A 16,305-nucleotide genomic window follows, 5' to 3' on the forward strand; every position below is an offset into this window, starting at 1 on the left:
AACTATCTCAGAATTCGTTTTCAGGGAGATCCCCACACTACCAGGGGAACTCATTCAGCCTCAAGTACCACAAGACTTCCCCCCCTCCCTGGATTTCATAAGTCGTATGCACGCCCACTTCAAACATGCACGCCTGCACCTACCTATCAGCCACTCCCTGCCAGACACTTATGTGCCAAACACTCTCAACACTTGCTCCCATGTAATGCTGAGAGACGATTACCTTATCTCAGCCCCTTTAAAATCCTCTGGTGGGGCAATACAATTTTCGACATTATTGTCAAAGACAGTCCACAAACTGTTTCGTTACACCAACTCAAACCAGCATTCATGGACCCTGACATCCCTCTGCTGGCTCAGTCTGATTCTCATAATGGCTCTCCCGCCAGTCTCCCTCCCGCCATGGAGTCCGACAATGTTTCTCCTCAGGCCACCATGCCGTTTTGTTCACCCAACTCCTCCCCGTCGCCTTTTGCGGGTTTCTTAGACACGTCACCCTCCACCCCATGTCCGAGTTTCACTGCTACCTCATCGACTACAGAGACACCCTCTCCCTAGTCACCCTGCTCTGCAACGTACCCCCACACCACGTGGATGACATTTCAATTGTCACTCTCGACGACCGAGTTATCATTCTACTCACAGACACCGTGGGCCCGCCACCAAATGACCAGTTAAACGTCAGTGTTGTGCATAACCTCACCCTCCCTCGTGACTGCGATTTGATGACAGTTCGCTCCTTCATTTCACCAGACAGCACGATTAGTTTCTGGGCTTGCCTCACCTACACCCCACCATCCACCGTTCAACCTGCCTGCTCTCAGGCTGGCTGCTGTATCATCCATCCTCACTGGCTCAACGACTTTGAGGAGGACCTGCCTCCCGTTACTCCACCTCCGCACCCTGCCCCGGTCGGGGTGGAGGTCCCGGTCGTAAGGCTACCAGCTCGTATGACCACCAACAGCGTCAATGTCCATATGGTCTTCCATATGGGGGGGGAGGGGGGGGGGGCTGTGTGGCGTCGATAGGTCATATCGACCTTAGACAACATTAATCGTTGGGACTCAAGTCACTTATCCAAGCTGCCATGTTAATTCAGTCTGTTCTTATACCTTGTACTGTGTGCACCTGTATCATAATTGTCAAAATACATGTATGCACAGATATTAGTGGGGACAGTTTATTCAGTATACTGCTATTTGTATCCTGATTTCATAATGTAAAAGAAATCTAGAGTGACATTTGTCATTAAAGGGTGTTGTATGTGTTACTTAAATTGTGCATATAACAGTAACAGAAAAATGTTTAAAAAGTTATAATAAGTTGCTTGAGTTTTATAGACCATCTTGCCTCGTTTTGTATGTCTCTGATGTTTTATGCTAATTTATCAAATTATAGTTTTCAAATGTAAACAAATTCAGTAGAAGCAAGTTTCCTATCCTAATGTATTTGCCGCTTGCAAACATGCACTGTTATTGAAATCTCTCTTAATATTTCTCAACAATAGGAGAGAAAGAAACACAGTTTAAAAGTGAAGCAGTTTACAATAAAAACTGTTTCCAGTTGCTGTTTATTTCTATAGCTACTATTGAGGCAGATTTAGCTTAAAATCAGCAATAGCACTTGAAAGTGTTACCACAAGATCAATGTCTCTAATAATGCCAGAGAATGAGGCACCTGTGACTGGAGATATTTTCTTGCAACTAAAAACTTTAATTTAAACATATGCAACACAATATTCATGTTTGATCTAGTATAAGTATTGAGAGCATATCCAAAAGTGTTGAATCCTTGCACCAATCACTAATGCTTGAATGGTATTACTGACACAAAAACTCGGTGTGCAATAGTAGGAAAAAAACACAGATGGTGAAGTCAAACAGTGATTTTAACAGATCTAATAGAATGTAAATGACAAACCTCACACATTGGAGATAGCTAACATCATAATAGTGCCATGGAATCATTATTTGAGATACTGAAATAATATGAAATATGTAACAAAGAATAGAGAACAGTGATAAATATTAACATTGGAAAGTTAGAGCATCTAGCGCATTTGTGAAAGACTTAAATATGAAATTTCTTAACAACGAATCCAAAATGAACTATGAAGATACTATAGACAATTCGTTATTATCAGAGATAAATGGTGCACTGCAGCAAATGAAAGTACTTGTAGCACACTGGAAGAAGCCCAGTAAGATTGTACCAAGGCCCTGAATACATCATTAGTACAATATTGAATTGTGTATGGGTTTTTGGTCCTTTAATGTTTAGGTCTCGACAGTTATGAGAAACTTCAAGAAATGACCAAGTGAAAATATTGTAAAATGATGTGTTGTCAGGGGTCTTCACTTTTAATACATGTATATCTCTTTCTGAATTATTGTGTTCCTCATTTGTATAACATATAAAATGTTTGTTTTATGTTGATGTACAATTTCTTTCTTGTCAGTCTGATTTGACACAATAGATTAGAAACTGTCTGTGACAAAGGCATTTAAGACCACCTTTTTAATCATGTTGTCATAAAGAATTCTAAATTACATTATGTCCTCAAATTCTTATGGATTTACAGTCAACTTTGACCAAATATTATGGTTTTCCTCCATAACTATGTAATTGTATGGAATAACTTTTTTCTAAGTATAAGCAAGTCTTAAAAATTGTGGTTTAAAAGGTTTGTTTCATATTTTCATTTAACGCTGAAGATTAGAGAGGTGACACTGAGAATATTTTCACCAAGTTTGTGAAACAGAGAGCTTACATGCATAAAGTAAATGCTTAATAACAAATAGGGGTTTCTAAGGGGACTCAAGCAATCAATTAATTATCATGTACTTCAGCAAACTGGAAAGATTTAAAGCAGTACTTTAGATAGAGTTAGCACAGTGAGAAAACAGAGAAGCTTTAGTGATAATACACAGTCAAACTGCTAGCAGAGAAGGGTAACACAAGCATAGGACATCGTTTTCAGTAGTGCATGACAGTGAACAACACTGAACCAAAATAATCAGTCTGTTTAAACTAATAGAGAATGTAAAAGTTACTAAAGTATTTTGCAGCTCTTACTTTTATGATAAATTTTATTTATAGTCTTTGTATCATACTAGATGATGCAAGATAATATTACATATTTATTAATTATCATGTTGAGCAATGGCTTTTAAGTAAAGATTTTGCACTATCTATTCTGTATAGAAAAATAAATGTGACAAAATTCAGTATTTTTAGTTTTTTTTATTTATTTTTTTACTACACAAATGACTGAAAGGCATTCCTATTTATAGTACTACAACTTCACTACCACTTACCAGTACTTTTAATTCGAATTATGCATCCGTCCTACCTACACAGTTTATGAATGGCAAATAGTATCTGATTCAGCTAGAATAATATAAACTATGAATGCATATCACACATACATCCTAGCTGGCTCTTGAAAATAATTGGATTCTAGAAGGAAATGACTTTCTAGTATAAATTTGTATATCTCCTTTCCCTCCTTGTTTAAGTTTATTGTTAAATAATTCAGAGTCGTCTTTCGTGTCATATTAATTCACAACATTTAAATACTTAAATTTGTACATGTGAAAATATTTGTATGTCATACCTTGAATATCTGCCGACACAAAAAGTTCTCCTTGACAGGCAGTAATCTGCAACATAATTAATTGTTTACTAGTGTGACACACGGATTTAAATTTGATCCTCACAAAAAAGGCTGTAAAATAAACATACTTTCAAAATATTTTTAAAGTATATAAATACTTTTACTTCTCTATAGAACATTTCCTAGACCTTAATTTTCTGCTTGAATGACGAAGTACATGAAATTAGTACAAATATGTGAGTATCACATTTTTATTCTACTTTGTGATTATTTCAATCTTACCCACAATGAAATCTGTATGTGAATTGTACAAAATATTCCACTCTTATAAGGAACTTATTGAGTTGCTGCAATGGCTAAGAGTATTATCAGTTATCGCTATCAGTAATAATTTTACGTTTCAGATTTATGTAAACATTTACTACCACATGTTGAGTATTATTTGGGAATACAATGAAGTGTAGATCATGAAATCAAAAATGAACTCTTGCGTTTCACATGGAGTAGCAATTTGGTAGTAAGCATGTTTTCTCAAGGTGAAAATTGTGCCTTCATTTCTTCTTCCTAATATGAATTACTTGAATGTACCAAAATATCACTTACTGTTACTTTGACCTTTTTGCTACTTCTTTTACTTAAACTACTAAACAAGTAGTGTTCTAAACATTAACATTTTCATTAGACTCATTTCAGCTGATTATTTAATGCTTTCTTACATTGCCTTTTTAACTTTTAAACAATTAGGTATATGTCTGCCTCTTGATAACTAGATCAGAAAATGTGTATGCCATGAAATTAATATCTGTGAACCTTCATATTGCCAATGAATTTGAGACATAATTATTGGGCAGTACTTACCTCCATGAGGTGAAATATGTAGTTTTGCTGATACATGTATGAAAGCAGAAGTGACACATTGTCTAGATTTTTTAAGTAATAGGTTGGGGAAGGTTAGAAAAGGAAGGTAGATCACTCAGACCCAAGGAGAGAAGGGAACCACCTGTAGTGAGATTGGAGATAAATAAAGGTGATGGAGATCTTTCATTTGATACAATTAAATTCATAATGCACTTTTTTGAAAAATGTAGTTGCTTTTAACAGAAGGATTGAAAGGGAAGGAAGGGAGTGAAGGAGAAGGACTGGTGAGTTTTAGGAAAAAGTGGCTGCGTTCTTTAAAGTCACCCAGGATCCCAGGTCAGAGGAGGCTTACTGAACTCAATCAATTTCCTAAACCATGCCAGTCATTTTCCTTCACCCTTCCTCCTTCCCCTTCAATCCTTCTGCCAGGAGAAGGAGCCACTGGAACTGGAAGCTTGTAAACTGTAATACCGTTTGCATCTGTATTGTCCTACCACTGCTTGGGAGTGTATTTTTTCTGTGTACAATTACTTATATTTTCAGAAAGTGGTTGATGTATTTGTTTTATTTATTTTCCTGTCTTGAACATTGTAAAATTTCCGTGCCTAACATTTGAGAGAGGTGAATTTGGACATTTGAGACCTTGTGGTCTTGGACAGTTCAATGTAAGGGACTCATCACTTTCTCACACAAGTACAAGTTTTTTTCTAGTTGAGTATTAACAAAAGATTAAAGTGATACTCAGTTTGTCCTCCTAATCTCTTACATAATAGTTAGCAGTTTTATCATCTAATTTTGTGCATAATAAATGTCCCTCTGCAGTAATATTTTAAATCTCATGAAAGCTAGTAATTGTATGATAGTGTTTCAAGAACGGACAAAAGAAGCATTGTTTTTTATTGTAAAATAAAAAGGCAATAAATTGGATAAATTTCTGAAATACTTGTTATCAGCTTGGCCACTGATTTTCATGATGAAAGACTAAAAATTGGTTGCTCCACACATTTTCATTCATTCATGTCATGTGCATTATGTAAATGGTAACTGTTTACAGTGTACCTGTGATGTGGAATGTATTGAGACATACAGTTTGATATAAGACAGTTGTGGTTTACCAAGGTGGGAAACAGCCTCAGCATGAAAATAACAATTAAATCACTTTGTTTCTCTGCCCTTCTTACTATGAGGCAACTACTATTGAAAGGTTTAAGTCGAGATCACAATGGAAATATAATTAGTTTTTACGTAACTAGTACCATTGAATCTTCCCTTCATTGTGCCCACAGAGAAAGTTAACTTGGATTTTAACAAAAACATGTGGTATGAAATGGTGAGCGGATATTAAAATCTCATATAGTGCACATGCACTGTAGCTCAGCTGCCTTTTTAGGCCGATTTCAGATTGTTTCCTTGCTTGATAGATCACAAGCGTCTTATATCAAACAGCTCATTTTTGCTTCCCCTACACCACTTTGATACACTGTAAATATAATAACTTCTTGAGGCAGTTCCACTCTCAGACATAAATCATCCATTGAACCAAAGTATGCTGCAAGGATATTATCTGGTGTCTACAAGTATTCTTAAAGCACTTCTATGCACCAAGTTTTTTAAACAATAGGTTTACTAATAGCAGCTTTACAATAATTAGTTCTTATGACGTTTTATGTAAAGGACCAGTAAAAGTATGGAAAAAATAGTAGCACAAGAATACCAGTAGGAACAAAAATTGCTTCCACTGTACTCAATCTTACTCTTCTACAGAGAGAAGAAAGTTGCAAATTAAAGGTACTGGTAGGCAATAAAAATGAACTGGGATCATTTTTGCTTGACAACTCCTTCTATTAGATTAAGAGGTGAAGTCAAAATCCAGTTACATAATTTGTCAGCATGTAGCCATATCTCGAGTGAGAAAATCTATCCCACTTGTAAAGCTATTGACATTGTCCACAATAAGGACAATCCTCACAAAAATAATGTGATCAACAAAACATGAAAATAACTAAAATAAACTATTTAATTTACTTATAGCACTAATTTCCAATTCTTACTTTGCCATCTCTGACAACTGAAGCCGTCCATCTTTATTAGCATCAAACACTTGGAGCTGAAACAAAATGAAACAGTTATTGCGAAGGTCAAAAATTGCTACATTGCCAGTAAATGCATGATTACATCTACGAATGTGATTAAAATGTATGGCAGAGAGGAGATGTTTCGTCAAATGTAGATTAAAGATGTGTCTCCTTAACAACTTATTCTACAGAGGAATCCTTCAACAGGAAATAGTCACTTTTACATAAAAAATTGTAAACAGTCAGCATGTGTGTAACTAACTGACTGATCAAGATATTGACATGTCTCATAAAAAATGGCTTTTTACAAAATTGCTAATTGAAGAGCTTGTTCATTTTGCATGATAGAAGTTCTTGATGTAATGGTTGAAAGAAATAGCTACACCATAATCAAAGAGAAGTGCAGAGCTACACTATCTGCACTCATTGTCATAAAAATAGCTAACCCAGAAGGACCCTACTGATCCACTCTAACTAGGTGAGGATGTTATGCACCATCAGCTATAGAAATGATTACTTTCTCAAGGTCAGCCACACACTCAGGGAGCAAAGGTAGGGCCTTGGTTATGTGTGCATTGGTTGACATAATAGGGGCCAAAATGGCCATGTCAGACAGTACAACAGCGATTAACATCACAGGGGCATCACCTGAACATGTGCTATGCCTGGGCAACATGTTTGACACTAGCTTTTCCAAGTGGTTGAGTTCAAGAGAGGCCACATCATGGGGCTGCAGGAGGTTGGGTGGTCCTATTGTCATACTGGGCACCAAATCAGTTGTATGGACACCACCATTGTTCATGTTGGCAGCAGCAGATGCAGAAAGGCATGCATGCATGAATGACATGCAGGATCTGGATATCCATCACATACAACAAGGAGGGATCATTGAGGATTGTCCACTATGTGCAAGTAGATCTGGTGACAACGATAGGGGCCATTCAGCAGGCTCTCCTGCCTTCCATACAACATACTGTTAATGCTAATACAGTTGTCAGGTGGCTGCATGACACAGGAATCACTGAAAACCAACTGTTATGGCTCCTGCCACTGACACCCGCACAACATCACATTCAACCCACCAGATGTTGGAACAATGAACAGGTGGCCCTGCAGTAGATTATCTTTGGTGATGAGTCTTGCTTGTATCTCAGTGGAAACAACCACTGGGTCTGTGTTGAGAGACTCAGTGGAGAATGTCACAAAGAGCAGTTTGTGGTCTCCCATCACCCGCCGGCTGGTGTGGCTGAGCGGTTCTAGGTGCTTCAGTCTGGAATCGTGCACCGCTTTAGTCGCAGGTTCGAACCCTGCCTCGGGCTTGGATGTGTGTGATGTACTTATGTTAGTTAGGTTTAAGTAGTTCTAAGTTCTAGGGGACTGATGACCTCAGATGTTAAGTCCCATACTGCTCAGAGCCATTTGAACCATCACCCATCACGCACCAACAGTGTGTGACAGTGTGGGGAGCATTATCCTATGATGCCCATTCACTGACAGTGTTCCTATTGGACTCCATGATAGCCACATGGTACATGGATGTCCTGCAAGTGGTAGCTCTGTTGTTCATGAATACCAAATGCCCATGCCATATTTCAACAGGATAACTCTTGTTCTCATACCAATGCCACTTCCCAAGCATGCCTTGTAGTTGCGAATGCTCTGCCATAGACAGTCATATCACCCAATCTCTCACCAATTGGTTTGCCATGGACCATATTTTCAGGACTCCACCTCCACGCACTGATCTGTATATATCCACACTCAGTTGCAAGCAACATGGGATGTATGCAGGAAAACATCTGAGACCTGTCCAGCTGCATGCCACACATATTGACACTTGTATTCAGAACCATGGGGGTCCTACATCATGTTAATATGCACATTTCTAGGCAATGTGGCACAATATATGTTGGTCCTTTGAAGTTCATAATGCAGTTGTTTTGTATGTACAGTATCATCTATCTGTCTGCCAACAATGATCACAATCTGCCTTGCCCTTCTGGGTGCAGCTCTTTATGATGATGAATTTATTATGATAACCTAAAAAAGAGTAATATAGATATTAACTTCACATTAACTGCAAAAGAAAAGGTATATATATCTTTTCAACCCTTTGTAATTTGTTACTGTAAAATATTTACATGCAGTGAGATTTAATACAAATGAGAGGTGGTAATACATGATCACATTGGTAAAGCAGAACACTGAAGTAATACTAATGGAGAACCACTCATGTCTCATTGCTGTTCAATTTATTCAGCAATTTTATAAATTTGATCCAACTATATAAGCACACTGTGATGCTCAGACGATACATTTTGTAATATCATTATTTGCACATTAACTGCAAAAGGAAAGATATATATAACTTTTAACCCTTTGTAATTTGTTACTGTAAAATATTCACATGCAGTGAATTTTAATACAAATGGGAGGTGATAATACATGATCGCATTGGTAAAGCAGACCACTGAAATAATACTAACAGAGAGCCACTCATGTGTTAAAGTTGTTACAAAAGCATTAGTGTGGTATTTGTAAATAACAATATAAAAAACTGTATAGTATTGTATACGATCTGTTGCCTGCTTATTCTTTATTGACTGCAATCATTTTATTCTAGGGTTAAAAATAAAACCAATTTTTTATGTAAAACATCAATGTATGTGATACCAACAAAATCTGGTATAAGCCTTAGTTTACTAATGTTTGTTGTTTGAGACATAACTGAAATTTGACTCATGATGATGTTGAAAGCAGCTTGTGCTTAAATGTTGAATTTTGGGAAGTAATCGAAATTTAAGATTAAAAAAAAATCAAATGCACTTGAAAATTCAAAAATACTATTCAGTATTTGTTTCAAGATAGACACTCTTCATTAGAAAGTCCTTATTCTCTTCTATGTTAAGGACTTATTGTATCTATTTATTAATTTTTTAATTTCTGAAAATCAATTCTACAAAGAAACACTATAAGTTTGTTGTTTATTTACGTAAATTTTACACAAAAAAGCACTATATTGCTATATTGTAACCGTACTTTTCCTACTTTTTATGTCACATTGACATAAAATTTTACCACAATTCTGCCCAACGACACCATGGACATATCACACGATGAGAAGGTTGTCACAGCTCCTCTTTAACACAACTTATTGCTTCTTTTGATGTCTCTGCGATGGAGGTCAGAACGGCGACACCCAACATTGAAATAACTCGGTTTGCTTATGGGCGGCCGAAAGGAACATTTCAGACACACCGTCGCTTATAATCGATACGAAAAGGCCTCAGGGGATTGCATAAAGAGCGCCAATAGAATCTCATCGTTTCCTTGGGCGTTGATTCTCACGCATTTCGTGGATGAAAATGAGAGATTGCAGTGTGATGTGCAACGGGAGATGTTCTTGACAACCTTTGACACTGCTAATACTCTCGGACGTTTCAAGCTTTTCTGAGGACATTATGGGGCTGAATCATCATTGAACCTGATCGCGCATGTCACATGTGACCGGAGTCTTTGCTCTCATGTACACGTTGAAACCAGTAGAGACCATTCAAAACCATTCGACGAAGTTTGAACGTGATCCGTGCAGGAAACAGTACTGACGGTTTTCAACCCTCCTGTTTTCTGGCCTTATGTGGCGTGGTCATGAGGGAGTGCAACATTAACATGTGCGTGAATAAAGCGTCAAAGAGTTATACCCGCCACCCCCATTTCTGCAACGCCCACGGAGCCCACCTAAGCATCTTTCTTGAGCGCGTTAGAAACATACCTTCAGAAATTTCGACACTAAAATAGACTGAAATGATAATTAAATCAAGACCTTCAGCTGCCGACAGGCGTTGATATACATCAATGGGGACAGTTGAAAATTTGTGCCCCGACCGGGACTCGAACCCAGGATCTCCTGCTTACATGGCAGACCATCTATCCTTCTGAGCCACCGAGGACAGAGAGGATAGTGCAACTGCACGCTCCCCAGGAGACCCACATTGCCAACTTAATGTCCACACACTACATTCGTAGTGCCCCTGCCCATTACACTCATTACTCGAGTCAGACAATCTTACCACGTCCCGTAAAAGTTTGGGCAATGCGTGTGCATCTGCACAGAAGAAGGTCAATGGCCGGTTAGCATTAACTATATGAAGATGTATCTGTTCTGTCGGACATGTCCGAAAGAACAGATACCATCTTCATATATCTAAATCAGACTGGCGGCTGCTCCAGCACCTGATGGTTAGGCAACCCCTTCGGCACCCCTTGTGTGCTGTTTGCGTACTTTCAGGCGCTAGAGCAGCCAATGGGCTGAATTGGTGTCGAAGTTTCTAAGAGATACATTTGTAGCGTGCTCAACAAAGTAGCGCGTGTGTCACCGAGGGAGTTGGTGAGTTGCACAACTGGGGAGCGGGAAAAGCGGGGGTTGGAGGGGGGGGGGGGGGGGTTAATGTTTAACTCCCACGTGATCACGCCGCAGGAAGGCGCGGAAAATAGGAGTCCTGAGGAAGCAGAAGTACTCTTTCCGTGTCCGAATCACGTTCAAATTTCGTCGAATGGTTTTAAACGGCCCACACTCGTTCCAAACTGTAAACTAGAGCAAAAATTACACCTAGTTACATGCATTCTAAATGTAGTTCATGTCCGGACAATTTGGAGGCCAGTCCAGCCAACCGTTTCTACGCTCCACTAGGGAGGTGTTCACAAGATTGCGACGATGTTGGTCTACATTCTCATCCATTCGCGTCAATCCCGCTCCAATACGTTCACCAAACGGAGATACAATGAATGCAAGGGTGTCGCCCCGACACTTCACATCAGTCATCCCCTTATGTACTGGCACAAGAGGTGTCCTGAGATCATAATGATTATGCTTTGGCATGATTGAACCGCTTAGGTAAGGGTGGCAGTCTACGAGTTAGAGTGTAAAAGTTGCCTTCGAAGCCTCTACACACGAATATCAGTATTGTCATGGCGGAAAGTGATGCAGTTCTCTACCGGAAAAAGCCTCGTGTCCCGTTGCTGCCTTGTCCACAAAGAGTGGTTTCGGGCCCATGCGACACGAGCCCCTCTCCGAAGCCGATTTGGAGGAGCTTTGAGAGATCTTCTGGCATATAATCCCTGCTCATGCTGCCGATTTTGTATCGCTTGTATTGACACCTGCACTCCTGCTTCTGTTTATCAACGTCGCCGTAGACGTGTAGAATTGTGTTGAGCATTTATGCTTGCTGGACACCTTGGTGACGATCCTCTCGCTAGAAACATGTTCCACATTCTAGAAACATCACATTGACTCACGGCTGCATTCGCTGCGATATCTCCTGCTCCATTAAAGTGTCTATACAGAGCTTATGATCATACGTTATTATTGTCCGAACCATCCTTAAGCAACACAGCTCTCATGGCACACAGGACAAGTACTGCAATGTTTACAGATGACACGGTTGCCATAGACTGCACATGCTTCCCCTTCACCGCAGAAACAAGAACTCCTTCCACTAGAAGTACAAGCCAATGTGTTGATACCATAACGTACTTCCGGATCATAACGATCAGTGTTGAAGCGTAGTCGGTATACAACATTTACACACATCAAAAAAGTTTTGCATCACCTCGGTTCCGAGGATTCCGGAACCTGTACAGAAAACTGTAATAGAGATCAACATAGACATAATTTCCACCATTTTTATTGCTCATGAAAATCACTCATTGCATGTTGTACCACCACAAAGCGAGACCTTCAGAGGTGGTCGTCTAGACTGCTTACACACCCGTAACTCTAATATCCAGTAACACGTCCTGTATTCGTCGTGGCATACTATCCACAAGTTCTTCAAGGCACAGTTGGTCCAGATTGTCCCACTCCTCAACGACGATTCGGCGTAGATCCATCAGAGTGGCTGGTGGGTCGCGTCGTCCATACACAGCTCTTTTCCTTAATGAAACTTCAGAGGAAGAAATCCATTGGTGTCACGTCTGGGGAGCGAGGTTGTTGTGAGATTGACCCTTCACGACCAATAATATTGAGTTGGGAAGTGATTATCGAGGAAACCTCGAATTCCCGTGAGGGAATGAGCTGGTGCACCGTCTTGCTGGTAGTAAACCATCCCGTCTCTGTCATTTTCATAGATCTGTGCAATTAAAAAGTTTTTGCATATCCAGATACACACTATCTGTGATAGTTTTCTCCATGAAGAAAAAGGGGCTGTACACTTTCAATTTCCTAAGGACACAGAACACATCAACTTTCGGGCTGTCACGAACGTTTCCAGGGTTGCATGCGGATTTTTGCTGACCAGTTTCTGCAGTTGTGGCTGTTCACCATGCCACTGCTATAAAATGTTGACTCATTGCTGAAGATTATTGCGTTCAGGGATGTCTCTTCGTCCTCTATTCGTTGCAACTTTATTTGCGTCATTAATGTACTGTGATATAGTGAAGCTGTATGATTCCAAGTATAAACATCTACGCAGTTCTCGCCAAACAGTCTTTTTTGGAATGCCAGCCTCGCGAGACGCTCGTCTCGTTGATTTTTGTGGACTGTGGGCAGAGCTCTCCCTAACCTGTTCGACATAATCATCAACATGTGGACGACCCGGTGATTTGTCATGTCGCAGTGAACAGTTCGTCTCAACAAAATTCTGTGCCAAGAGTAAACTGTAGACCTGCTTGGAGGTTAGCATACTGGGTGTGAAATTTACCCTGAACAGTTGCTCCAGAATTCGCGTCATGAAAGCAAAACACACAGCGCTCACGCTCCACATCAATGAAAGTAGCTATTTTAACGATGCACAACGCTGGCGCTGCTGGTCGTAGAATTGGGTACTGATGCACTACGTGAATCACACTTGAGGTGGTTTTCTACAACATGACACATCTACCAATTCTGTAAGTTACCTTAGTAAAGGTTTGTATCATTTCAAAGTTGTGATGTCCTTTCTGACTCACCCTGTAGAATGAATAATAAACGAGCTATGTGTAAAACTACAAGCGACTGAAAGGACTAATTTCGTTCGGTTGTCCGCATCACTAAGGCCAGTATTACACTATCAAATTTCCTTGTCAAAGATTTGATCAAAGATGTGATCAAATATTCGTCAAAGATCTTCGACGTGGCGCTATAAAGGGGTATTAGACTGTCATAATATCTTTCGTCAAAGTTCAAGATGGCTGATAAAAACAACTTGTTATTAACTGCAGCAGTTGAATGTACCACAACTGCACTGTGTGCACATGCGGAAGAGAAGCGGGGGGTGGAGGGGGGGGGGAAGGAAATGTACCTGGGTGAAGCATTCAACAAAACTTGTTACGTGAGCTTATAGATGAGGACGTAAAGTCATACATCACTTACTTAGGAATGGATGAGCATACATTTCTGTATGTGCTCAGTGAAGTGTATCCGCATATCACAAAGCACAATACTCAGTTAAGAACTGCTATTTCTGCAGAAGACCGGCTCACTGTAACACTCGGATTCCTTACTTCAGGAGAGAGTTAGGTTAGGTTAAGTCACCTTCTTAATCTATTTTTTTTATTCAGGGTGCCTCTCGTTGTAAAGCGACTCATCAGCTTCATACATCTCTATTAATTTTATAGTTGTCGGTACACACAAATTGTATTTGCCGGCAATGTTTTTATAAACACTACAGATGAAAGAACGCTGCAGCGATGCTAGCGCTCCAAGTGGTAACATGTCACATTGCAGTGAACAGCAGCCAAGCCACTTCTTTGATCAAACATACAGCGAGGCCCTAGATTTGATCAAATATTTGACGACATTTGACAAAGTTCTCTATTACACCATCAATTTCTTTGACAAAGGTATTGGACAAAGAAATTGATAGTGTAATAGCGGCCTAAGCAAGAGCACTCACACTGGGACGCGTGAGCGCGCTGGACACGCCCACGGCCTGTGATAGAGGCATGCCGACCGCGGCGCGCCGCCGTGTACCACACGCGCTAATGGCGCGTGGCTGGCGAGCTTCGCGATCCACACTACGCCGCTCGGCGGTTCACGTCTCACGCCGGGGCAGGACCGGTTCAGGCAAAAGCAGAGTCTCTCCGCTAACCACGGGGAAGGCAACGTCCAAAAGAGTTGGTAGACCCGATGAACACTCAACAGTGAACTATAAATACGGCAAATTCACTACAGAGAAGATGATCAATTTCCCCAGCTCTTAAGTACGCTACTGGCCATATAAATTGCTACACCACGAAGATGACGTGCTACAGACGCGAAATTTAACCGACAGGAAGAAGATGCGTGGTATGCAAATGATTAGCTTTTCAGAGAATTCACACAAGGCTGACGCTGGTGGCGACACCTACAACGTGCTGACATGAGCAAAGTTTCCAACCGATTTGTCATACACAAACAGCAGTTGACCGGAGATACCTGGTGAAACGTTGTTGTGATGCCTCGTGTAAGGAGGAGAAATGCGTACCATCACGTTTCTGACTTTGATAAAGGTCGGATTGAAGCCAATCGCGACTGCGGTTTATCGTATCGCGACATTGTTGCTCCCGTTGGTCGAGATCCAATGACTGTTAGCAGAATATGGAATCGGTGGGTTCAGGAGGGTAATACGGAACGCCGTGCTGGATCCCAACGGCCTCGTATCACTAGCAGTCGAGATGACAGGCATCTCATCCGTATGGCTGTAACGGATCGTGCAGCCACGTGTCGATCCCTGATTCAACAGACGGGGACGTTTTCAAGACAACAACCATCTGCACGAACAGTTCGACGATGTTTGCAGCAGCATGGACTATCGGCTCGAAGACCATGGCTGCGGTTACCCTTGACGCTGCATCACAGACAGGAGCGCCTGCGATGGTGTACTCAACGACGAACCTGGGTGCACGAATGGCAAAACGTCGCTTTTTCGTATGAATCCAGGTTCTGTTTACAGCATCATGATGGTCGCATCCGTGTTTGGCGACATCGCGGTGAACGCACAACGGAAGCGTGTATTCGTCATCGCCATACTGGGTATCACCCGGCGTGATGGTATGGTGTGCCATTGGTTACACGTCTCGGTCACTTCTTGTTCGCATTGACGGCACTTTGAACAGTGGACGTTGTATTTCAGATGTGTTACGACCCGTGGGTCTATCATTCATTCGATCCCTGCGAAACCCTACATTTCAGCAGGATAATGCACGACCGCATGTTGCAGGTCCTGTACTGGCCTTTCTGGATACAGAAAATGTTCGACTTTTTCCCTGGCCAGCACATTCTCGAGATGTCTCACCAATTGAAAACGTCTGGTAAATGGTGGCGGAGCAACTGGCTCGTCACAATACGCCAATCACTACTCTTGATGAACTGTGGTATCGTGTTGAAGCTGCATGCGCAGCTGTACCTGTACACGCCATCCAAGCTCTGTTTGACTCAATGCCCAGGCGTATCAAGGCCGTTATTACGGCCAGAGGTGGTTGTTCTGGGTACTGATTTCTCAGGTTCTATGCACTCAAATTGTGTGAAAGTGTAATCACATGTCAGTTCTAGTATCATATATTTCTCCAATGAATACCCGTTTATCTGCATTTCTTCTTGGTGTAGCAATTTTAATGACCAGTAGGGTATGCATTTTAGGGATCAAGTTTACTGGATACTTTTGTCTAATTTTGGTCCATAGTACCTCCTCTCACTATATGGAATACTTTTTTTAACTCCCTGCGTATGGAAACATCTGACCTCTTCAGTGCACTGATACTACCATAATAATGACGAGTAAATTGTCCATTTGTGTACAC

The 16,305-nt window shown here is 40.7% G+C and overlaps 1 protein-coding gene across 5 annotated transcripts in view; it reads right to left on the bottom strand.

Moving 5' to 3' along the window:
• Nucleotides 1–16,305, bottom strand: part of LOC126195153 (calbindin-32) — a 996,724-nt gene that overhangs the window by 379,055 nt on the left and 601,364 nt on the right. For all 5 annotated transcript variants that reach the window (XR_007538558.1, XM_049933659.1, XM_049933660.1 and 2 more), the window contains exons 7-8: nucleotides 6,526–6,581; nucleotides 3,617–3,662 (exon numbers count right to left, since the gene is read on the bottom strand). Coding sequence is in view for 4 of the 5 variants with exons in the window: in XM_049933659.1 (XP_049789616.1) it covers nucleotides 3,617–3,662; nucleotides 6,526–6,581 (102 nt within the window). In the remaining variant the exon portion in view is untranslated. The remainder of the gene's footprint in view (nucleotides 1–3,616; nucleotides 3,663–6,525; nucleotides 6,582–16,305) is intronic.

The sequence above is a fragment of the Schistocerca nitens genome, chromosome 7 (assembly GCF_023898315.1).
Source record: "Schistocerca nitens isolate TAMUIC-IGC-003100 chromosome 7, iqSchNite1.1, whole genome shotgun sequence".
NCBI lineage: Eukaryota > Metazoa > Arthropoda > Insecta > Orthoptera > Acrididae > Schistocerca > Schistocerca nitens.